The 25,253-nt window shown below is 36.4% G+C and overlaps 1 protein-coding gene across 6 annotated transcripts in view; it reads right to left on the reverse strand.

Annotated features, from left to right (window-relative positions):
* The window catches only part of Dip2b (disco interacting protein 2 homolog B), a 239,212-nt gene that overhangs the window by 24,218 nt on the left and 189,741 nt on the right, over window positions 1–25,253 (reverse strand). For all 6 annotated transcript variants that reach the window (XM_078014696.1, XM_021726156.3, XM_078014694.1 and 3 more), the window contains 6 exons: window positions 24,443–24,557; window positions 20,459–20,660; window positions 14,426–14,535; window positions 14,215–14,295; window positions 9,450–9,573; window positions 7,841–7,962 (listed from right to left, as the gene is read on the reverse strand). In XM_078014696.1, coding sequence (XP_077870822.1) covers window positions 7,841–7,962; window positions 9,450–9,573; window positions 14,215–14,295; window positions 14,426–14,535; window positions 20,459–20,660; window positions 24,443–24,557 — 754 coding nt within the window. The remainder of the gene's footprint in view (window positions 1–7,840; window positions 7,963–9,449; window positions 9,574–14,214; window positions 14,296–14,425; window positions 14,536–20,458; window positions 20,661–24,442; window positions 24,558–25,253) is intronic.

The following is a 25,253-nucleotide window of genomic DNA, read 5'->3' on the forward strand; positions in this document are numbered from 1 at the left end:
ATTCTCCAGATATTGGAGTAACTTTTAGTTCTTATTTTATCATTGATTTCTAATTTCATTCCATTATGATCTGATAGATTGCAGGTTAGTATCTCTACTTTTTTATATTTGCTAAGAGTTGCTTTGTAGCATAATATATGGTCTATTTTAGAGAAGGATCCATGTGCTGCTGAGAAGAAAGTGAATTGAAGGATGAAATATTCTATATATGTCAATTAAGTCTAAGTTATTAATTGTATTATTGAGTTCTATAGTTTCGTTGTTCAGCTTTTGTTTGGATTATCTATCCAGAGGTGAAAGAGGTGTGTTAAAGTCTCCCTGAATTATTGTGTTGTGGTCTATTTGACTCTTGAACTTGAGAAGAGTTTGTTTGATGAACATAGACACTCCACTGTTTGGGGCATATAAATTTTTGTTGTTGTTATTATGTCTTGTTGATGAATGGTTCCCTTAAGCAATATGAAATGTCCTTCTTAATCCCTTTTGATTACGTTGGCTTGAAGTCTAGTTTATTTGATGATGATGATGGAAACCCCTGCTTGCTTCTGCAGTCCATGTGAGTGGTATGATTTTTCCCAACCTTTCACCTTTAGTCTGTGGATGTCTTTTCCTATAAAATGAGTTTCTTGGAGGCAGCATATTGTTTTTTGTTTTTTAAATCAAATCTGCCAGTCTGTCTTTTGATTGGTGAACTTAGGCAATTAACATTCAGGGTGATTATTGATTATTATCATACACATGATCTGTATTGCCATTTTTGTTTATTTTTGGTATTTAACTTGACCTGGTTTCTCCTTTGATTAGTTTTTGCTTTTACCTCCCTTTGTAGATTTTCACTGTTGTTCTGAATATTTTGCTGAGGATGTTCTGTAGAGGAGGCTTTTGAGTTGTAAATTCTTTTAACTTTTGTTTATCATGGAAGGTTTTTACTTCATCATTAAATCTAAAGCTTAATTTTGCTGGATATAAGACTCTTGGTTGGCATCCACTTTCATTCAGAGGTTGATACATGTTGTTCCAGGATCTTCTAGCTTTCAAGATCTGGATTAAAAAATCTGCACATATTCTAATTGGTTCCTTCCATATGTAATCTGATTCCTTTCTTTTGTGGCTTTTAATATTCTCTCCTTATTCTATATGTTAGGAATTTTCATTATAATGTGCCTTGGTGTAGATCTATTGTGATTTTGTACATTTGGCATAATGTAAGCCTCTTGAATTTGGTTTTCCAATTCATTCTTTATGTTTGGAAATTTTTCTCATATTATTTCATTGAATAGATTGCTCATTCCTTTGGTTTGGAACTCCCTTCCTCTATCCCAATAACTCTTAAATTTGGTGTTTTTATGCTATCCCATATTTCTTGAATGTTCTGCTCATGGTTTCTGACCATTTTTACTGTGTTGTCTACATTCTTTTCAAGATCATATATTTTGTCTTCATTGTTTGAGGTCCTATTTTCCAAGTGGTCTAATCTGTTGGTAATGCTTTCAATTAAACTTTTAATCTGGTTTATTATTTCTTTCATTTCAAGGATTTGTTTCTTTAAGAACCTCTATCTCCCTATTGAAATAATCTTTTGCTTCCTGTATTTTTTAATGTAGCTAATTGTCAAAATGATCTTTTGCTGCCTGAATCTGCTCTCTTGTATCATCCTTTTATTCGCAGAACATTTTAATCATGTACATCCTGAACTCCTTCTCTGTCATTCATAGCTATGCTGGCTATGGATTCTAATAATGTGGTATCTTGATATGTTTGGGGCACTTTCTTCCCTTGTGTGTATCTTCTCTTCTAGCACTGTGGATATGAGGTGTTACCGTTTTTACCCTATAGGCTTACAGTGTTCCTGTAGGGATCTAATACCTCTCCTTTGAGGTGAAGGACAATGTTATCAGATCCCAATATAAACAGTATACACCCTAAAAACAAATGTTTGTTATTAAGATGTTAGTTTGGTCATAATGTATAGAAATGGTGAATTCAATTATTATCTACAATATACTCAGTAGGTTTGTAAAAAGATTTACAGTTTCTAATGGTGGACAAAGAACTGAGGGTGAGGAGTAGGATGATATGCTCAGGAGGTAGGAGGTGAGGATATAGGATATATCTTAAGAAGTGTGAAAGAGAAATCCAAAGAAGAAGATTTCATTACTGATGTACAGAAATACATTTGTATTGGGTATTGATTTTCTATCCTGCTGAATTCATTAATTAATCCTAGAAGTTTTTTGGATTGAAGACAGTGGAGTACATAAAACAAACACACATATATATTAAGAAAAATTAAAAAATGTTAAAATAGAAGAAATTGGTGGGATAAAAGGAAAAAAATATATACAACATAGCTATAATATATTATTCAGATGTCCCAGTTCTCAAAATCCTTGGTTTCACATATGTTAGAGATGTGAGGGCAGAAGAATGGCAGGGGCGGGGGGCGGGGGGGCATATCTTGAAGAAAGAAACAGGATTGTTTTTGATTGGAAATCCATATCGTTCCTGCTTCCCTTCTCATCCAATAGGTGGGGTCAGCTGTTGTTAGCTGGTATCTCTGCCCTCAGGATGGTGGGGGAAACCAGGGTGTCACTGTAATGGGGTAGTAGCTTCTGGGAGAGGGGGGGAGTTAGAAACTGGGTACCTGGCCAGCCGGAGTTCCAAACTGGGTGTTGCCTCTGCTGAAGATGGTGATGAAAGTGACCCAAGATGGAGGCTCTTTCAGCAGTGGGCTGTCAGGTTGTGTGTGGGGGAGCCGAGTGACAGTGAGTGGACAATGAGTTCAGAGACAAGCTCTGTGGCTGCAGTGTGTTGCTGTCGGATGACTTCAGAGCCTGTGTGAGGTTCTTGGGTGCAGGCAGGCTACTACCAGCAGGGAACTATTTCCACTGCTGAAGAGTCCCAAGGAGGCGACTGGAAGAGCCTCACATTGGTAGATGGGGGTCCACGTGGGAGGGTCAGATGGAGTTCCTGTGTGTGGGAAGCTGCCGGGTGGCCAGTGTGAGAATGGTTTTGGTGATTTCTGCTGGGGTGGGGGGCACAGCTGAAAGTTCTGTGTGGATGTTGATGGTGTCTGCTCGGGTACCCAATTGTGTGGACAAGTAATTGGGAGATCTACTCTGATGCTGTGACCTGGAGCCCTGGACAGGCACAGTGGTTGTGATTCCCATGCAGGAGCAGGAATATCGCTCAGAGAAGCAGTATTCTCACTACTCGAGTCCCAGGTCATGGAGCGACACAGAATACTAACTCTCTCTGGCCTGCCATCATCTCCCTTGACAATATTAATTTTGCCTATCCAAGAGCATGGGAGATCTTTCCATCTTCTAAAGTTTCTTCAATTTCCTTCTTTAGTGTTCTTTAGTTTTCATTGTAGAGGTCTTTCACCTCCTTTGTTGATTCCCAAGCATTTTATTTTTTTGAGGCTATTATGAATGGGGTAGTTTTGCTAATTTCTGTTTCAAAGGATTCATTACTGATGTATAGAAATGCATGTGGTTTATGGGTACTGATTTTGTATCCTGCTACTTTGCTGAATTCATTAATTAATCCTAGAAATTTTCTGGTGGAGTATTTTGGATCCTCTAAATATAGAATCATGTCGACAGCAAATAATGATAGTTTTGAGCTCTTCTTATCCTATCAGTGTCCCTTTAATTTCTTTTGTCTGTCTAATGGCTAGAGTTTCAGGGACTGTATTGAATAAAGTGGTGAAAGAGGGCATTCTTGTCTTGTTCCCATTTTTAGAGGGAATGCTTTCAAATTGTCTCCATTTAAAATGAAGCGGGCCTTGGTTTAGCATATAGCTTTTACAATGTTATGGTTATGTTGCTACTATCCCTAGTTTTTCTAGTGTTTTGAACATGAAAGGGTGCTGTATTTTGTCAAATGCTTTCTCTGCATCAATTGATATAATCATATGATTTTTATCTTTAAGTCTATTGATGTGTTGAATTATATTTACTGATTTCCATATGTTGAACCAACCTTGCATCCCTGGAATGAACCCTACTTGATCATGGTGCACTATTTTTTAAAGACATTTTTGTATGTGATTTGCCTGAATTTTATTGAGAATATTTGCATCAATGTTCATCAGGGATACTGGTATGAAATTTTCTTTCCTTGATGTGTCTCTGCCTGATTTTTATTATCAGAATGATACTAGCTTTGTAGAATGAGTTTGTAAGGGTTTCTTCCTTTTCTATTTCATGGAGTAATTTGAGGAGTATTGGTATTAATTCTTCTTTGTAGGTTTTATAGAACTCAGCTGTGAATCTGTCTGGTCCTGGGCTTTTCTTGGTTGGTAGGTTTTTTTATGGTGTCTTCTATTTCCTTGCTTGAAATTGATCTGTTTAAATTGTATATGTCCTCTTGACTCAGTTTGGATTGATCATATGCTTCTAGAAATTTGTCAGCATCTTTGAGGTTTATTATTTTACTAGAGTATAAATTTTCAAAATAGTTTCTAATTGTTTTCTGTATTTCAATAGTGTCTTTTGTGATAATTTGTAATTTATTAAAATGGCTAAGGGTTTGTCAATTGTTTTTATTTTTTCAAAGAACCAGCTTTTTGTTTTGTCAATTTTTTGAACTATTTCTTTATTTTCAACTTCATTGATTTTTGCTCAGATTTTAATTATTTCATGTCTTCTACTTTTGGAGTTAGTTTGTACTTTTTCTAGGGTTTTGAGCTGTAATGTCAGGTTGTTTGATGACTTTTTCTTCTTTTAACAAATGAACTCCATGCAATGAACTTTCCTCTTAGCACTGCTTTCATAGTGTCCCAGAGATTTTTGATAGGTTGTTCTGGAGTTCTCATTTGCCTCTAAGAATCTTTTTTTTAATCTCCTCCCTGATGTCTTCTGTTATCCATGTGTCATTCAATAGTGTATTGTATAATCTCCAGGTGTTGGGAGTAGCTTCTCTTTTCTATTACTGATTTCTAATTTCATTCAATTATGGTCTGGTAGAATGCAGGGTACTATCTCTCTCTCTCTCTCTCTCTCTCGTATTTGCTATGACTTGCTTTGACCATATAACATATGGTCTATTTTGGAGAAGGATCCATGTGTTGCTGAGAAGGAAGTGTACTTGTTAGTTGATGGATGAAATAGTCTATATGTGTGTTAAGTCCAAATTATTGATTTTATTATTGAGTTCTATAGTTTGTTTAGTTTTTGTTTGGAAGATCTAGCTAGTGGTGAGAACAGGTGTATTAAAGTCACCCAATAATATTATTGTGTTGTGGTCTGTCTGGTATTTGAGAAGGGTTTGTTTAGACATTTATGATTGTTATGTCTTATTGATGTATGAATTCCTTAAGCAGTATTAAATATCCTTTTTTATCCCTGTTCATTAGCTTTGGTTTGAAGTCCACTTTATCTGATATGAGGATGGAAACCCTGCTTGTTTACGTGGTCCATTTTCCCAGCCTTTCACTTTCAGTCTGTGGATGCCTTTTCCTGTGAGATGAATTTCTTGAAGGCAACATATAGTTGGGTCTTTTTTAATCCAATCTGTCAGTCTGTGTCTTTTAATTGATGAGTTTAGGCTATTCACATTCAGGGTTAATTATTGAAATATGATTTGTATTCCGGGACATTTTAGTTTATTTTTTGTTTTTAACTTGGTTTCTCCTTTGATTGGCCTTTCGTTTAGTGTAATTTTTCCCTTTGCTGATTTTTATTGTTGTTTTTCATTTCCTCCTCCTGGAATATTTTTCTGAGGATAGTCTGTAGTTCGAGCTTTCTCACTATAAATTTCTTTTTGTTTATCAAGAAAGTTTTTTTTAAATCTTTTATGTGTCTTTATTTTATTCATTAATTTATATGTGGTGCTGAAGATTGAACCCAGTGCCTCACACATATGAGGCAAGTGCTCCACCACTGAGCCACAACCCCAGCCCCATGGAAGGTTTTTATTTCATCATCAAATCTGAAGCTTAATTTTGCTGGATATAAGATTCTTGGCTGGCATCCATTTTCTTTTAGAGCTTGGTATATGTTGAGGTTTGGGTTGAAAAATCTGCTGAGATACAAATTGGCCTCCCCCATACATGATCTGATTCCTCTCTCTTGCGGCCTTTACAATTCTATCATTTTTCTGTATGCTAGGCATTTTCATTATAATGTGCCTTGGTGTAGAACTGTTGTCGTTTTGTATATTTGGTGTCCTGTAAGCCTCTTGTATTTGTATTCTTCATGTTTGGGAAATTTTCTGAAATTATCTCATTGAAGAGATTGTGCATTCCTTTGGTTTGAATCTCTGTGCCTTCCTGTATCCCAATAACTCTTAGATTTGGTCTTTTGATGCTATCCCATAATTCTTGGATGTTCTTTTCATGATTTCTTACCATCTTCACTGTGTGGTCAACTTTTTTCCCAGATTGTATACTTTGTCTTCATTATCTGATGTTTTGACTTCCAAGTGATCTAGTCTGTTGGTGATGAGTTTTTTATTTGGTTTATTGTTTCTTTCATTTCAAGTATTTATGATTTTTTTCAGAATCTTTCTTTCTTTTCTTTTTTTTTAAATTGTTTTTTAGTTGTAGATGGTCACAATACCTTTATTTATTTTTATGTGGTCCTAAGGATCGAACCCAGTGCCTCACCTGTGCAAGGCAAGCGCTCTACCACTGAGCCCCAGCCCTAGCCCCTTTGACTCTCTCTTGAAGTAATCTTTTGCTACCTGTATTTGCTCCCTTATCTCTGTGTTGGTGTGATCAATTTTTGCCTGTATTTGTTCATTTAGGTCATTCTTTTAAAAATTTTTTTTTAAATATGGACACAATATCTTTATTTATTTTATTTATTTTTATGTGGTGCTGAGGATTGAACCCAGGGCCTCACATGTGCAAGGCAAGTGCTCTGCCACTAAGCTATAACCTCCTTTTCTGTCATTTCATCAACTGCACTGTCCATGGATTCTTTTATTGTAATATCCTGGTTTGATTGGGGCACGTTTTTCCATTGTTTTTTCATGTTGTCTATGAGTCTTCCTTTCTTGCACTGTGGATCTGAGGTATTAACAGTTTCTACTCTATAATCTTATAGTATCTGTGCAGATTATCTGTACCTCACCTTGTTATAGGGCTTCTAGTCCCTGCAGGTGACCCACGATGGATGCTACTGCAACTATAGGTAGTGGTGGCAATAGCAGGGTGAGTATCCCAAGATGGATGCAACCTCTTTCAGAAATGGAGCTGAAAGGGTAGGCCTTACAATGGCCTGGGCTGCCTGTTCCGAGATTCAGCTGCTTCTAGACCCTATCTGTTGTCATAAGGAGAAGGCTACTGTGTGGGGAGGGCTATGACGATGGCTACAGTGTCCCATGATGGAAGTGGGTTAGTCCTAGGTTCCCATGGACTCCTGGGCAGGTCAGCAGAGCTGGCCCCGGGCCGGGGCCTGAGTTCTGGCATGGGTTTGCCAGTCAGTGGGGTGGACTGGACCTAGCCTGGGCCTGGGCTCCTACGTAGATCCACTTGGGAGGATTTTTGAGTTTGGCAAGTAACACTTGGTTACTGTGCAGAAATGTCAAACAGACAACATGTTTTAAGCAGGGGGGACACAAATTTTACAGAGAATTGCTAATGAGAACTTCACCTCCTTAATGTTCATGATTAATGGCCATAATTCTATATTTCACCAAAAACAACTTTCCTATACAGTTCCTTCACTGAATAATGATGATTACTTTGGAGGCTGAAAAAAGGAGATTGTTTTTAGGAGAAAATTTTCACTTCCTGGACCAACAAAACTGGAAAATTAGTAAGGATCCTTCGTTGTTTAAGTCTCGATCTTATGATATGAAGACAATGCAAGATACAGTTGGTACTTACATCAACAATCATGCGAACAGTGGGCAATGTTGCAGTAAGGTTCTGAGCATGAGGAGGTCGGACAGTCACAGGTATACACCCTGCATACAGGCACCCATAGAATGCAGCAATTAACTCGATGCCTGCAAGACAGAAGATCCTGTCAGGAGAGCCATTTAATCAACTACTATCACTAAGAAACTAAATGTGGATTTTCCAAAATCATGCGCCAGCTGGGTTATTCAGATCAGAACTTAATAATATGAATTTCTTCTGTCAGTGCCTTAAGAACAAACTGAAGGCAAAGCAGCATATAAAACAACTTAAAAGAGAAGCCAAGAACAGATAACAAGGAAGACATCAGAAGTAAACCCTTGAAAGATACTTGAAGCATGTTCATATTGTTACTTGACATTACTTATTACAGAAATTGAGGAGTTTTAACTAAGAAGATAAAGTAGGAAATGAAGAAATGAGGAACATTTAAATTTTTATAAAAATATTAGAAGGCTGATATAGGAAGAGTAATTGGACTTCTTAATTGTTGTTTACTCAATTTGTGTATTTTAGGGATGCAAAAATGTGGCTCAATTTGAAGACTCTGGGCGAGAGGTCTCCTTAGGATGTGCTCTAGTCTGTTGCTGAATTGATAGTTGGAAGACAACTATATGGGAATATGGCAGGAGAGATTCCTATACCAGATGATCTAAGAAATCTCAGTATCCATGAAAATAAAATGCCATACTAAAGTATAATAGAGTGAAGGGAAATAAGGGAGGTAAGTGACCAGAGAAGGCTGGATATTTGAGTGATTTATGTGGCTGACGGAGTAGGAATAAAGAGATTACTCAAATATTTCATCTAATATTTGGTGACAGCAAACTGTTATCAAATAATCCTAACCCTCTTTCTATGAAGAGAAGGTTATGACTAAATTAAATTAGAACATCAAAGATAAAAGCAACAACAGAGGAAACAAAACATCAATCATAATAAAAAGAATGTTAAGTCAACAGAATTCAAAGACAACAATCATTTGGAAGCCAGGCAAAATGGTCCCATTCCATCCTAGAAACAAGGCAATCATTTTTGTTTGTTTGCTTTGTTTTCGGGTGCTAGGGGTTGAACCTTGAGCCTTGTGCTCTACCACTGAGCCATACTGGCTATCCCCACCCTTTTTTAAAGGGACAGGGTCTCATTACATTGTCCAGTTTGGCCTTGAACCCCTGGGATCATTAAATCTTCCTGCTTCAGCCTCCCCAGTACACTCCCATGAGTATATACCACTGCTCAACCTCAAATCATCTGTTTCAAAAGTTTTCAAAAGCCAGGTAGTTGAAATCTTCATTCACTCATTCATTTGTTTAATAATTACTAGATGACTTTTATGTGCCAGGCACTGATAATGGAAATAGAAGAGTAAGTAAAAAAGACAGAATCTCAAGAAGAGCTATCACACTGCACAACTCTGGGGTATGTCATCTGGCTCACACCTTAGTTTATGGTACATGGTTGCTTGGTGTTGGGAAATACACAGTACCACGGTCATAGATGGTAGCCCAGAGTTCCTGACCTCTCCTACTATGTAGACTAGTCTTGGAGTTTAGTAGTCTACCAATCCAACACTTACCAGGTGGGTAGAGTAACACAACATTATCTCCTGCATTTAGATGTCCTTTGTCACCAAGAACTGATGCAATCCTCTCTGCTCGCTTATGAAGCTGAAGGCAGCTGGCTGTGCATACAGTAGTTCCCTTTAAACATTATTAGAAAGGATAAGCAGATCAAAGTTCATCAAGAAAATAAACCACCAAGGGAAAAGCACAACCAATCTGACATTACACAACCAAAAGGGTTGTGCTTTGGTAGATTATCTTTTGCAAACTATTACTTAGTATCAAAAGGCAGGTGTAAGATTCCTTTTCTTTTTTAAAAAAGTGTTGTAGATATTTAGGGCATATTAAAATTAACCTAAACACTTATTTGTAATATTTTTCCTTAAAGTAGTTTTAAAAATACATGTGATCTTTAATTTTTTTTAAGTGAGGAAATAAGAGTAAAAGTAAATTAATAAAAATCAAAATAGGATGAGAGCAGGTGTGAGGTAAAGACAGTAAGTGCTGTTTGAGTGGTCACGCACATCTGCTGTGTGTACAACACAAACCTGGCTCTGATTTTGCTAATAGTGAAGATGCAAACAAACAAAACTAGTATGCAGAATCTACCAGTTAATAGTAAAGATGAGGAGACTCTTTCCTTCTTGTTTTGTTTTAATATTTATTTTTTTAGTTGTAGTTGGACACAATATCTTTATTTATTTATTTTTTATGTGGTGCTGAGGATCAAACCCAGGGCTTCACTGCGCTAGGCAAGCGCTCTACCACCAAGCCACAACTGCAGGCCCCTTTTCCTGATCTTGACAATAATTTTTCCTGTGAGTCTTCATAAGTTTGACTGAGGAGGGTTTTTTGAACCCTTCCTTGTGAAACATGATACGTAAAAGGGAAAATGGAAAATATGCACATAACTTAATGAAAAATTAGTAAGTAAGCATTAGTGTAGACACCAGAAGGATAAGAAGAAAACCCTCCTAGCTGCTCAGAAGCACCATGATAACCACTATCTTGATGTTTTTGTTGGTCACTGATTTCTTTTTCTTTATATTGTTAACATTCATGAATAATTTTCAATTGTAAATGAATGGAATTGTGCTGTATAAATTCCTTTGTGCTTCACTTCTTTCTTTCTTTAGGTGGTGGGTGTGTGCTAGAGATAAAACCTGGGGGTGCTTTACCAATGAGCTACATACAGAGCCCTTTTTATTTTATTATTTATTTAATAATAATAAAAGGTTCAAACCCAGAGCCTTGACATGTTAGGTTAAGTACTCTACCAGGAGCTACATCCCCAGCACTTAATTTTTTTAGTTTTCAGTGGACCTTTATTTTATTTATATGCAGTGCTGAGAATTGAACCCAGTGCCTTGCACATGCTGGGCAAATATACTCCCACTGAGCTATGACCCCAGTGGACCCGCCCCTTTTTTTTTTTTTTTTAATTTTGAGCCTTGCTAAATTGCTGAGGCTGGCCTCAAATTGTGATTCTCCCATCTCAGCCTACCAAGTCACTAGGATTACAGAAGCATGCCACCACACCCAGTTGGTTTTATTTATGAGTCATCATGCTGTTTTGTGTACGTACAGTTATTCCTTTATGTTGCTATATAATATTTCATTGTATGAAGGTACAACAAGTTATTCATCCACTTTCTGGCTGATGGACATTATCATTCTTGGACATGTATTCTTATGCTTAAATACATGTTTCAATGGAGCACAGACCTAAAAATGTAACTGCTGCATCTCTAGATTGCCAGTCTTCAACTTTACTGGATAATGCCAAATCATACTCCAGATGATTGTACTATTACCTGGTCTTTTAAAAATAAATATATATTATATGTAAATTTACACGCAACATGGTATCATGTTATCTGCCAGAGGCTGCACAACATTTTGGTTAAGAATGTGTACTCCACAAGTTAGGGTTCAAATGAATGTAAAGAACTAATTTCTGCTTGGTTAGTACATGCTGTATGCATGCACTGAAATAACAAACTGTACCCCATTAATATGTATAATTTATACTTGTTAATCAAAAACTGAATGTTAAAAAAAAGAGCTAATTTCCTACTCCTATCACTTATTAGCTCTATAATCTCTGTGCTTTGGTTTCCTCATATCCAGAATAGGATCTTCAGTACATATTCAATTATTACATTTTATATCCCTTATACATAATAAATATTTTCTGAGTCATCAAATATTCCTCTGTAACACTGTTTTTAATGGCTATATACCATAATTTATTTAGTTGATTGTTTATTTTCAGCATTAAGGTCATAACACTAAAATTAATATTCCTTTGGCTAAAGTCAGGGTTAAATTTATAAGGCTATTTCTTTTTGAGCTGGGCAGAGTGGCCTATAATCCCAGCTACTCAGGAGGCTGAGGCAGGAGGATCACAAGATCCAGTCCAGCCTCAGTAACTCAGTAAGACCCTGTCTCAAAAAAAAAAAAAAAAAAAAAATGAAGGACTGGGGATATAGTTCAGTGGTAGGATGCCCATGGTTCAATCCTTAGCACCACAGTGGGGAGAAAAATCATTCTGGTTCATGGCACAAGAGCAAATTTTAGTTTAGTAAACACAATATTCTATGCACGAGGGAACAATGTATGGTTAATAATCTGGTGGCCTAGGCTTATCCAAGGCAAAAATACAAGAATATATAGAATTAAATGAATTATACGCAGTTTGGGCAGTCAATCATGTATATTAAAACAAGAACAAATTTACATTTATGCTCACAAACAAATATCTGGGGTATGGATTTCACAACATCCACAACTTAAACTATATCCAAGCCTGGGAGTGAGGTGGGAAGTGGCTTTAAAATATATATATATATATATTTTATTTTAGTTGTAGATGGACACAATATCTTTATTTTTTTATTCTTATGTGGTGCTGAGGATGGAACCCAGGGCCTCACACATGCAAGGCAAGCACTCTACCACTGAGCTACACCCCCAGCCCCAAAATGATGGCTTCTTAATAAAGTATAAGAACCTTAGTGAATGAATCCACAGACTTGAAGAGAAGCCCACTGCCTGAATATTTGGAGCAAGGAAGTATCAGAGTTTTGTCTCACAAAAGCAGTTGTTCTTAAAAATTTTTTAATAATTTTCACTTTGATGCACAGCATACTTCTCTCATTAAGATTTATCACTACACACATTCTCAAAACAAACAAACAAATGAATCCCACCCCCCCAAAAAAATTAGATTATATGAAGACAGGGCAGATAAGGGCAATTCAGTTAAGTTCCCTAAGAAATCCAATAGGCTTTTCCAATTTGCCTCTGCTGTCGAGAACTGCTATAATTTGATCACAATACTTTCAATCTGTGACTCAATCATTAATAAGTTAAAGAAAATATATCAGACTACCACAGAATGGAAAACCAAAAAAAAATACGATATTAGCCAGGCGCATGCTTGTAATCCCTGTGGCTTGTGGGGCTGAGACAGGAGGACTGCAAGTTCAAAGCAAGACTCAGCAAAAGCAAGGTGCTCAACAACTCTGTTTCTAAATACAAAACAGGGCTGGGGGATGTGGCTCAGTGGCTGAGTGCCCCTGAGTTCAATCACCTGTACCCCCCCCAAAAAATAAACCCATAATAAAACCCACACTTATATTATGGAGTTGAACAAAGTGTTGCATGTCTATAATTCAAGTGTCTTGGGAGGCTGAGGCAAGAGGATCACAAGTTCAAGGTCAACCTCAGCAACTTAACAAGGCTCTACTTCAAAATACAAAATAAAAAGGGCTGGAGATGTAGTTCAGTTGTAGAGCACCTCTGGGTTTAATCCCTAGTAATGTAGATACAAACCCATGAGGGTTGGGGTTGTAGCTCAATGGTAGAGCGCTTGCCTAGCATGTGTGAGGCATTGTGTTTGATTCCCAGCACCAAATAAAAATAAATAAATAAAGGTACTGTGATCATCTACATATAAAAGAGAAGGAAAAAAAAGATTTTTTTTTAAAAAACAAATCCACAACATTATGATAAACCATTGATTAGAACCAGTAGTGAAATATACTCTTTCTTCTTCTTTTTTTTTTTGTTTTTGTTTCCCCTTCTTTGCAACAGGGTCTTCCTATATTCCCCAGGCTGGCCTGGAACTCATGATTCTCCTGCCTTGGTGTTCTAAACAGCTAAGACTATAGGTACAGGCTACCAAACCTAGCCAATGTACTCCTATATAATTTTCAATTCATTTTTTATCTGTCAGTAATAAATCCTTTAAGTACTAAAAATAGGTTTTGTTTTAAAATATGGGGGTAAAATAATTTTCTTCTTGGAAGAAATCAAATAATTAAAAGTCAAATTGGATTAAAAAATATGACATAATATGTTCTATACATCTGTGTATTTATACAATTGCACTGTTGGCCCCATCATTCTTAATAAAGTAGACTTGATTATTTTTCTTAAATATTTTTTTAGTTGTAGGTGGACCTTTATTTTATTTATTATTTTTATGTGATGCTGAGGATCGAACCCAGTGCCCAAATGCTCTACCACTGAGCTACAGCCCCAGAACCAAAGAAGACTTGATTATAACACAAGAAAAGACAGTATTAAATAGCCCTCTGGGAGGTCTCATTTCAATCTTAAGAGTGATTGTATAATTTATCCTCATGTGTCAAAACAAGGAAAAAACAATAACTCCTTCCTTAGAAATTTTCTGATGAAAGAAAAGAGATTGAGAGTGCCTAAGGTACTCCTGTAGGATTCAGTTAATTAGATATGCAATTCAATTTTTAATACCTTGGCATTTAGCAGCATGAAGAGTATATGATCAGGAGTTGCCTGGGCTCGCCACTGCAAAATCTCTGCCAGAAACTGGTGCTGAAATCATAAAGCAGAAAAAAGACTGATGGTCAGCAACTTTCAAGCAATGTATCCCCTATTTGCTATCTAAAATATAAGTTCTGTCCTTGACTCATTGGTAAAATTTCAGCATTTCTGGAACACTTACCTTCCTCACTAAATCATTCTCTTCAATTTGCCCCAGATCCCTTCCTGCAGCTTGTGCTATGCGTTTTCCAGCAACCAGATTCCCAACCATCACAGAAGCAGGGCCTACACCTGTAAGTAGAGGCAAAAATCAACAATCTGAAAATAGCAATTCAATCTAACTATCCGCAAAGCATTTCCTGACTGACCCAAACTGGTTCAACCATTCATTCAATAATAGAATGACTAGAGCACTCTTCTAGGCACTGGGAAGGCAGTAATCAAACAGGATAGAGCTTATATTCTAAGAGGAAAGGCAACCAAGAAGTATATATACATATAAACAAAGTCAGGTAGCAGGAACTGCTAGAAAAAGACAAAACAGGACCACAGGAGAGTCATGGTTAGGGGAGCAATGGAAGTAAGGAGGCTACTGAAGCTAGGGTATACAGGGAAGTTTTCAGCCGGAGAAACTGCCTTTGCACTGGTTTCCACTGATAAATAATTTCTTTTGCTCTAATCAAAATGTATTAATTGTAATAAATATCTAGTCTTAAAAAAATTTGCTATATGAGGAATGGGAGTAAGTTTATTGGGAATATCAGAAGTGCTTTCTTCAAGAAGTTAATAAAATCCAGATTATGTGGAACATTCCACAAGACAACTGGCTTAACTCTTCAAAAACATCTATGTCAAAAGACAAAATAAGGCTGGGAGCTTACAATTAAAGACAGCCAATGCGAGGCATAACCTTAATGAGATACTGAATTTAAAAATTAGTATAATAAACAAGTGGAGAAATTTGAGTGTTATTAGATTATAACATATTAAGGTTAAATTTCTTAATAGAATAATGACATCATGGTTGATTAGAAAAATTTTATAAGAAATGGTCTTTGGAAATAGATGTGCTGAAATACTTTTGGGTGAAGTGTCAAACTGTCTATAATCTACTTTCAGAGTTCAGTTTAAAATAAAAGTCAATTGGTGAATCTAGGGGAAGGTACCCAGGTGTACTATTGTGTCACCATTTCCATGGACTTGACACTTCAAAATAAATAGGGACATCCATTGGGCACAATGGACATACACCTATAATCCCAGCAATTTAGTGAAACCTTGTCTCAAGATAAAAAATAAGGGGCTGTAGCTCAGTGGTAGCGCCTTTGCCTGGTATGTGTGAGACATTGGGTTCGATTCTCAGCACCACGTGTAAATAAAAAAATAAAGATCTATCAACAACTAAAAATAAAAAAATAAATTAAAAAAATAAAAATAAGGGCTGTGGATATGGCTCAGAGGTAAAGTGCTTCTGGGTTCAATCCCCAATACAATCAATCAATCAAGCAATCAATCCATACATCCCTCCAACTCTTAAGAAAAAAATGTTAGAGCTGGGTGTGGTGGTGTACACCTATAATCCAAGCTACTCAGGGGTCTGAGGCAGGAAGATCACAAGTTCAAAGCCAGACTCGGCAATGTAGCAAAACCCTATCTCAAAATAAAAAAATAAAAAGTTCAGTGGTAAAGTGTCACTGGGTTCAATCCCCAGCATCAGAAGAAGAAGAAGAAAAAGAGAATAAGAAAGAAGTGCTAGGGTTACTTGAAGACCAAGACTCTACCTTAATAAGCTAAGAAGATGGCAGAAAGGTAATATATCAAACTTAATACCAGCTAAGTATTATCCAAATCTGATGATCCTAAAGTTATTAAAACAGATGAAACAAAATGACGTAGGTCATATAATCACCTTTAAAAGGGGTAAACAGTTGGGGAAGCTGGATAAAGGATATAAGGGAATTTTTTGTACCATTAAGCAACTTTTTTTTTTAAAGTGTGAAATTATTTCAAAATGAAAGTTTAGAAAGATTAAAAGTCAAATAAAAAAGTTGAAAAAAGGTAAAGTATTCCAACAGTGCTAAACTGTTTTAGTTTATAAATTGTCTAATACAATTTTAAGTACTACATGCAATAATCCTATCTATGAAACTATATAATAAATTAGAGCTAGATCACTTTGGAGAGAATCTTTACGTATGTAGGAATTCAGAGTACATTTGTGTGAATTGTACAATCCTGAATTCACATTGTAAAATTAATAAAGGCATCGCATTTTAAAAAGTCAATTTTAAGTGACAAAAACAATTTAGCAGCAATATTTTGAAATTCTTCTGAGCATATTTCTTGATTCTATGGGTTCCAGAGTGAAAAATACTGAAAGCAATAACTTCAAGAAGCTAACTATAGATACTTTTGCTCCTGTAAACATATCTTCTTGTTTCTTTCCAAAACTTGGTAAGCTTATGGTAAAAACTGTTATCTGTCAACCGCAACGCCTGCTTTTCACTTCTTTATTTATAACACAATCCCAAATTTCTAGCTGGACATGTGCCACATGCCTAAAGACTACATTCTTTATAATGTGAAAGGCTTAACATGTAAGAGGAAGTAGCAGGTGCAATTTCTAGAAAACATGTTTAAAGGGAAAATATTATCTTCTTTTTCCTTTTTTTTTTGGGGGGGGGTGCTGGATATTAAACCCAGAGCCTCATGTCATGCATGCAAGGCAAGTCCTCTGACACTGAACTACAATCCCTGCCCACCATTTATTTCTTTACCCTTTTCTGCTACTTGCTAGCCAGAATACAAAATGATGTAGAAATCAGAAATGATGGCTAGAGGTCAGGGATCCTAACAGACTCTGAGACAGTCTCATACTCCTTCTTTTCCTTCCTTTTTCTCATACTCCTTCTTTTCTTTCCTTTTTCTCATACTTCTTCTTTTCCTTCCTTTTTCTCATACTCCTTCTTTTCCTTCCTGACCTAGCTGTGATCACATGGAAGGATTCTACTTTTCTGCTACACTGATTTTGGGTATGGTCTAACTTGTTCTGGATGATGAAATGTTAGGAGACCCTGAAAGAAACAGAAGCTTTAAATATCTTATGTGCTTTGGCTGGTTCTTCTTCTGCCATCTGCCTTGAGAAAAATACAACCTAAGTAGAGGCTAGTCCCATCATGAGGAAACACATGGCTATTTCTGAACCTAACTTGCAGCCTGGGGCCAAGTCAAGTTGAGATGATTTGTATTCAATCAATGAAAAACAAATACTTATTATTTCAAGGAACCAAGTTTTAGAGTTGTTATATAGCACATCTATAAAAACAGTTGGCTAATATAACACCAAAGCAAAAAGATGAGATGCTGGAAGAACGTGATTGCAAAGTGATCATTCTAGCCTTGGCCTGTCTATCTCTGAATTTCTTTTACCTAAGAAAGAAATAAACTTGATTCCTTTTTGTTTTTTTAAGATGAACACAATACACACACACACACACACACACACACACACACACACACATAGCAGACTATTAATTACTGCAGAGTATATTAACATCTTTTTTATTAACATTTTTTTTCTAATTAGTTATACATGAGAGCAAAATGCATTTCATTTCCTTGTACACACACACACACACACACACACACACACATATATATATTTGGTGCTAAGGATCAAACCCAGTGCCTCATATATGCTGGGCGAGTGTTCTACCACTGAGCCATAACCCCAGCCCCTTGATTCTTGTTTAAAATTCCCCCCACCAAAAATTTTTATTCATTTGACACATTCTTCTTCTTTAAACTAAGCACCAATAGGTATCTCAATGGGATTGTTGCTTCTGGCCTTTAACAACTTTTCTATCTGCCTTTTCCTCTCCTTTCCTTTCTTATCTCACTTCTTAATCATGTCCATTTTTCTCTATTTTTTTCAAATCCTAAATTCTCATGCTATTCCCTCATCATCTCCACTAGTTGATATCATGATTTTCAGATTGCTTTGGTCCTATACATATGTATCCAACTAAGATCTTAGCAGACAATCACAATAAAAAGCAAAAATATTAAATCAAACATAATGCTTTCACCAGACAGGATGAAATGTTGCTATGCCTTTGGAAGCTTAGGAATAAATGTTTTATATAGGTTTTTATTATTTGATAAAATAAGATGAAATTTGACTAGCAAAAGCACTGCTTACGCTTCTATTATATTTTTAAGCAATATCTTTTAAGTATCTCCAACACACATGTTTTGTTAAAAGAATCCTACATTAAATGCTATTTAAAATAAGATTTTTACACCTGGCACAGACCTATAATTCTAGCAACTCAGAAGACTGAGACAGGAAGATCTAAGTTCAAGGTCAACCTCAGCAACCTAGTGAGACCCTGTCTTAAAAATTAAAAAAAAAAAAAAAAAGATGTGAGGATATAGTTCAGTGATAAAGACCTCTGGGTTCAATCACCAGAATTTTTAAAAAAGAAGATTTTACTCATATGACAAGTAAATATGAAACTGTAGTTTAACAGACTTTGGAGCTGGAGAAATGATTTGTGTGTGTGTTCAGTGCTGGGGATTAAACCCTGGGCCTCACATCTACTAAGCACATGCTCTACTACTGAGCTCGGCTCCCAGTCCCATGTGTGTTTTTATGTATCTGCCATATACCTAGGCAGTTAATGTATTTGCAAATACTTCTTTATACATTGCTTTCTTTCTTTTTTTTTTCAATTTTTAGCTGTAGATAGACATAATACCCTTATTTTATTTTTATGTGGTGCTAAGGATCAAACTCAGTGCACACATGCTAGGTAAGTGCTAGGTAAGAGCCACAAGCCAGCCCCTATACATTTCTTGATTACTAACACACAAACTTCTTGCTTTTGAATGCCCCTTCAGAATACTAGCAGAAACTGATAAAAATCATATATTCTTTAACTCTATACATATTGTCAATAGCTTAAGGGTAGGTGACAATAACATCTGGATAAACCTAAGATCTTCATCAGGCAGACCATTAATTACTGCAGAGCAGGGTATATTAACATCTTTTTTCATATTAACATTTTTTTCTAATTAGTTATACATGACAGCAGAATTCATTTCATTTCATTGTACACAAATGGAACATAACTTTTTATTTCTCTAGTTGTACATGATGTAGAGTCACACCATTTGTGCAATCATACATGTCACCTAAGGTAATGATGTCTGTCTCATTCCACCATCTAATATCCTGATGATGGCAATATTCTAGAGTCACAGGCTTACTTTATACATTATGGTACAACATGTTTCTCTTTCAGCAAAAGCTGTCTCACAGAAATATAATTAAATGTCACACCTTCTCTTCTCTTTTTAATTCTCCCACAGTCATCTTTTCTCATTTGGAGGCTGATGCACAATGTTGTGTGTATACATACACATGTGAATAACTGGCAGAGGCCAGACTTTGGCTTTCATGTGTTTCAAGCATATACATGAAACTAGGAGCCTTAAAATGAAAAAAGTATCAATAAAACGTAATGATTTCATGTTGGATTTATCTTTTTTTTTTTTTTTTAAACACTGGGAGCATGCATGAGGCACTGGGTATGATCCTCACCACCATATAAAAATTAACAAATAAAATAAAGGCAATCTGCCCATCCACAACTTAAAAAAAAAAAAAAAAAAGATTCTACTCCTCAGATGTATTACAGGCCCAACTCAGACCCTAACGGCTGAAAAGAAATGAGGCATGAATCTAGGTAAAAGACTCTCAACAGAAAGGTAGTATGCCATCATGTTTCAAAGAAATTTTAGTCGCATGAAGTGTGAATTTCAGTTCTGCCACTAACTAGCTATGTGAATTTTATTATCCACAGCTAATGGTAAAGTTTTAGGATCATATATGTAAAATGCTTAGTATCTGACATTTAGGAAGCACTCACTAAACACCAGCTGTTCTTGTTATCAGAATCTTCCCTTATAGAATTGCCTTTATTCTAGTTCTAGCAGAGGGATTCTGATCATCTTGACTCATACTTTGTACCCAGGGGAACTCTGAAGAGGGAACAGGAGTAAACCCAAAGAAGCCTATTCTGTAGGGTCTCAAACTTCCTTGCTTTTGGTCAGCTGATGCAGTTCATGAGTTACTGGTCTTTGTAATGTCTAACTCTAAACAAAGAATCATTCTGAGAGGCTTATTGATTGTAAGGTAGCATATTACCTGGTTGCTTTTGCCGAGGTTTTGGCAAATTCGTCACACAGGTATGTGGGCACATGAGGATATTGCAAGGATGTAAAGATCCTTCCAGAAAAAGCTGTTTCGTCTGAGATATATGAATCCCTCCTAGTGGAGTTTTTGGCAATGTATTGGCAGGCACCAGAGCAAGACAATAAACTCCCACTTGATGAATGCTATCAATTGCCTAGAAAAATATGAAAAAAATACTCAGTGAGGTTATTTTTATTACAATAGACATACTCTTGACACGATCCATTGTTTTACTGTAGGGTTTTTATTTATCCACTCTAGGTCTAGAATGATAGATCATTAAGCTCTCATATAACTGAAGATCTAAAGATAATCATTAAGATCCCATATATCTTTCAACTATAACAGAAATTAACAGAAGAGAGATTATATACAATCTAAATAGAGGTGGATACCCTTTTATCAGATTCAGTATGTTCCCTTTTAAATGATTATGTCAAAATCTTGAGAATTTGTTTTAGTTTTTAAAACCTCTGTCCTGTACAACATAGCTTAATTAAATAGGGACAAAGTTAGTTATTAGGAAAACAAGACACTCTCTAAACCGGCCCCCACTTAAGTGATCCACCATGATACCAAAACTACACTTTGCAGAACATTTAGGGTGAGGCCCATAGTGCAATGAGCACTGGAGACCACACACTACCCTCAGTGCACTCAACTCCCGGCCATGTCACTGGATGCTTACTGAAAGTCAACTGTACTGATTTCTACACTATTCATGACAGCTATTCTAGTTACTATGTTCACGTAGTTTAATTAGATGTTATATCAATTGATCAGATATAAATGCAAAAAGAATGAAAGAGTTATTCGGCTTTTGTAAAGTCATATTAAAGGTGAGCTCCTAAAAAACTACTGCTGATAGGTACAGGCAAGTTAATCCAAAAAGTACAAATTATCTATTCAAGTTACCTTTCCAATATACCTATGTTCTCATTCCAACTTAAGGAAATTAAACTAGAAACTAAAGATATGCATTTGGGTATAGTTTATGAAAGTAAGTTATCTGGAACCCAAACTGGTACACTCATACATACTATTCTACATCCAATGAACAGACATTTATGCTTTGTGTTAAAATGTAATACTTAAAGAATATCTAAAGTATTCTTTATGATTGTCTGCTTTAAAATCTTATAATAAGATTATTATTTTTACAGAGCTATTTATTTATGGTACTGGGGATTGAATCCAGGGGCACTTAACCACTGAGCCACATCCCCAGCCCTTTTTATATTATACTTTGCAACAGGGTCTTGCTAAGTTGCTTAGGGTCTCACTAAGTTCCTGAGGCCGATTCTGAACTTTTGATCCTCCTGCCTCAGCCTCTGTAGTTCTTGAAATTTCAGTGTGCCATCATGCCCAACTACTTATTTTATTTATTGAGATAGGATCTCACTATGTTACCCAGGCTGGTTTCAAACTCCTGGGCTTAGGTGATCAGATCTTCTTTCTTTATTCTCCTTAGTAGCTGGGACTACTGGTATGTATCATCAGGCTCAGCTTCAACTACCTTTTAAAACTGAAAAACCATTAATACCATTTCTAAAATAGCAGTTAAGAGGCTTCTATTGTATTAATAAAGACCTTACAAAAAAGTACATATAACCTTAGAAGGAATATGGAGTGGGAGTTATAATAAAGGTCAGTTATAAAAGATGGACAAGAAAAAAAATGGACAAGGCCTTTTATTAAAAAACAACTTAAAAAAGGCAAAGGAATAGATTTGAAACTCATATCCTCAGACTATCTTATAAGCCAAAACTGAGAAATAGAAAGTCTGGTAGTTCTTAAGTTGCTGTCTTTTAGAATAAACAAAAAGTTAGCAAATGTATTGTAAGCAGTCTAGTAAATCATCTACTGATCACCTTTCCTTAGCAGGTGATGAGTTAGATACCTCATATTTAGATTATACTCAAACATGGAATTAAGCCGCCTTTGGCCTTTAACCTCTATGGTATCCTTTATCATTCACTATGGACCCAAATGTCTAAACTGAGAAATCACAAAGCCTGGGAAGATAATGGCCTCTCACTTCATATACAAATCAGATCTCAAATGACTTTTATAAGTATTTGGACTGGTAATTCCTAAATTTGCTTTCCAGGGAATAATTAAAATTATTTTGGGAAATTTCAGTTATATTCACTTTTATATAATAGAAAAAATTTATAATTCATAATATTCTACCATTATGCTCCAATGTTCATTCTGAATAAAACAAATAGGTTTGTGTTTGTTTGAAAACATGAATGGTAAGAAAATAATCTTCAGGTTTGCCCCTTAGCCATCTTCAGAGCACAGCCCAGTCCTACATATTCTTTCCTATTTTATATTCAATAGATTTTCTTTAAAAAATTAGATTGAAAAGATTCTATATTTATTTCTAAAATCTTTTCTTTCATTTTATATTAAACAAGTGTATGTCAGACCAGCTAATAATTCATAGATGTGCTTTGTTTTTGTGGTGCTGGGGTTTGAACCCAGGGCCTTGTGCATGCAAGACAAGCCCTCTACCAAATGAGCTATATTCCTAGGCCCCCAGTTGATAATTCAGAATCACAGACCCTGAGTTTAGAAAGAAATCTTAAAGGTCACCAAGCCCTATCACTTTATCTCATGCTTGCACAATTTCTAGAATATTACTATTAACTGGTAGTTAATAAATCCAAATGCCTCAGACAGAAGTTACAAACACTGAGAACACTTCCAATAATATATAAGTTGTTATTACAAAGACAGTCTACACTTTTTTGGATCATCCACCTAACCAACAAATATTTACTGAGTCTAGTATGATAAGTGCTAGCACAATTATCAGGTCTGCAGACTGAGTAGTAAACAAAAGAGAAGTGCTGGCCTTCATGGGATCTACAGCAGATGTAGAAAACAATAAATATAACTTTATATGGTGATAAATGCTGAGTGAAAAGAAGAGAAGAGTAGGGAAACAGGAATTATACTGGGCATGGTGGTGCATGTCTATAATCCCAGCAACCTGAGAGGTTGAGGCAAGAGAATTGCAAGTTCAAAGCCAGCCTCAGCAACTTAGTGAGGCCTAGCTAACTTAGCCAGGCCCTATCTCAAAATAAAAAACAAAAAGGGCTAGGGATGTGGCTCAGTGGTTAAACACTCCTGGGTTCAATCCCTGGTACAAAATAATAATAATAATAATAATAATAGTAGAAATTTAAAAAGGAAATGTTACTTAAGATAACTTTTCAAATCTCCTTATTGGAGATAATGCTAAGAATCACCATCATTATTTACTGAATACAGGTATTACACACTTCAATTATCTCACTTAACTCCTTTCAATAGTTCTGTGAAACAGACATTTTATCCCCACTTTACATGTTAGGAGGTTCAGTCACTTTCCTAAGCACACATATCTGGTAAGGAGATTCAAATCTAAACAAAGAGTAGGGGGTTTTCTGTCCCTTCTAGCCTGCTCCCCACTAAAAACATCTCCCTTATACTGAGCCCTAAGCCATTCTCTTTCCCTCATGGTTTATCTCAATTAGCATCTCCTCCTACTTAATAATAATAATAATAATAATAATAATAATAATATCTATATTCACATTGAGGTGCCACTTATGGCATGTAGTAACACTATGAATAACTGCTGACAAGTGAATTGATTACTGTGTGGATTTATTCACATACAGACAGTTAAAACTTTCATAGGTAGTAGGCACGGAAGAATGTGCTTAGGCAAGTCGGTTCAATTGTTCTAAGCAATGTGAGCAAAAAATGTATGTTATCCATAAGGAGACATGTCATTATTTATCTGATTCTCATAACAGTTACCTAGAATATCTGAGCAGTGACTGGCAAGAAAAAAACTAAGATGGCAAAACTGTTTCATTGCAGCAAGTGCTAAAGCAGTGGTGGCGTCCTCTTCGGACTGAACAAAACCCGTGTGCTCACCTGCAGCACCCGGCTCATCCACTGGAAGCTGTCTTCTTCAGAGGCATCGGGTCTTTGTTCCGCAACCACCACAATGCGCTCGTCATAAAATACAGACACAGAAAACACAGCAATTCTAAGAGAGACAGATCAAACACATCAGACTCCCTTTACAACCAGTCCTACTTGCTTTGCTTAACTGGAATTACAGAGTGGAAACATCCCCCCCACACCACCCAGAAAAAAGCAGTTCAGAAAAGACAATGTGCAATCATTACCACCACAATGAGGACGGATTCATTCAAAAACAAGTATTAAGCACCACTTTCATGAATGGTAAAGACATAGTGGTAAATAAAGACACAGATCCTGTCTTCATGGAGTGTATGTGTTAGAGACAGAACAAACCAACAAATATATAATAATGCCATGTTGCGATGTGCACTAGAAAGCACGCTGGGGCAGGGCCCGGGTGGAGTGGTATGCAGGTGGTTGGGAAGCGCCTCCCTGGGGAGTGGACACTGGAGCAGAGACCTGAATGAGGTGAGGACGCGAGCCACACGAAGATCTGGAGGAAGAGGATTCCAGGCAGAAGGAACGGAAAGCGAAAAAGTTCTGAGGTAGGGACGAACTTGGCAGGTTTGAGGAACAGCAAGAAGGCCAGTGTGCCTGGAGCAAAGTGGTGAAGCAGAGAGCAGGAGGAAAGTCAGACACAGGCAAGGGCAGATCATGGAGGCCTGGGAGGCTGAAGGAGGGAGGATGGATTTGGTTTTGAGTGAGGTCTCCGCTCAAATGTCCCCTTACTAGTGAGGCATTCCCAGACCACCTCATA

Source organism: Ictidomys tridecemlineatus, chromosome 6, assembly GCF_052094955.1.
Source record: "Ictidomys tridecemlineatus isolate mIctTri1 chromosome 6, mIctTri1.hap1, whole genome shotgun sequence".
Classification (NCBI taxonomy): domain Eukaryota; kingdom Metazoa; phylum Chordata; class Mammalia; order Rodentia; family Sciuridae; genus Ictidomys; species Ictidomys tridecemlineatus.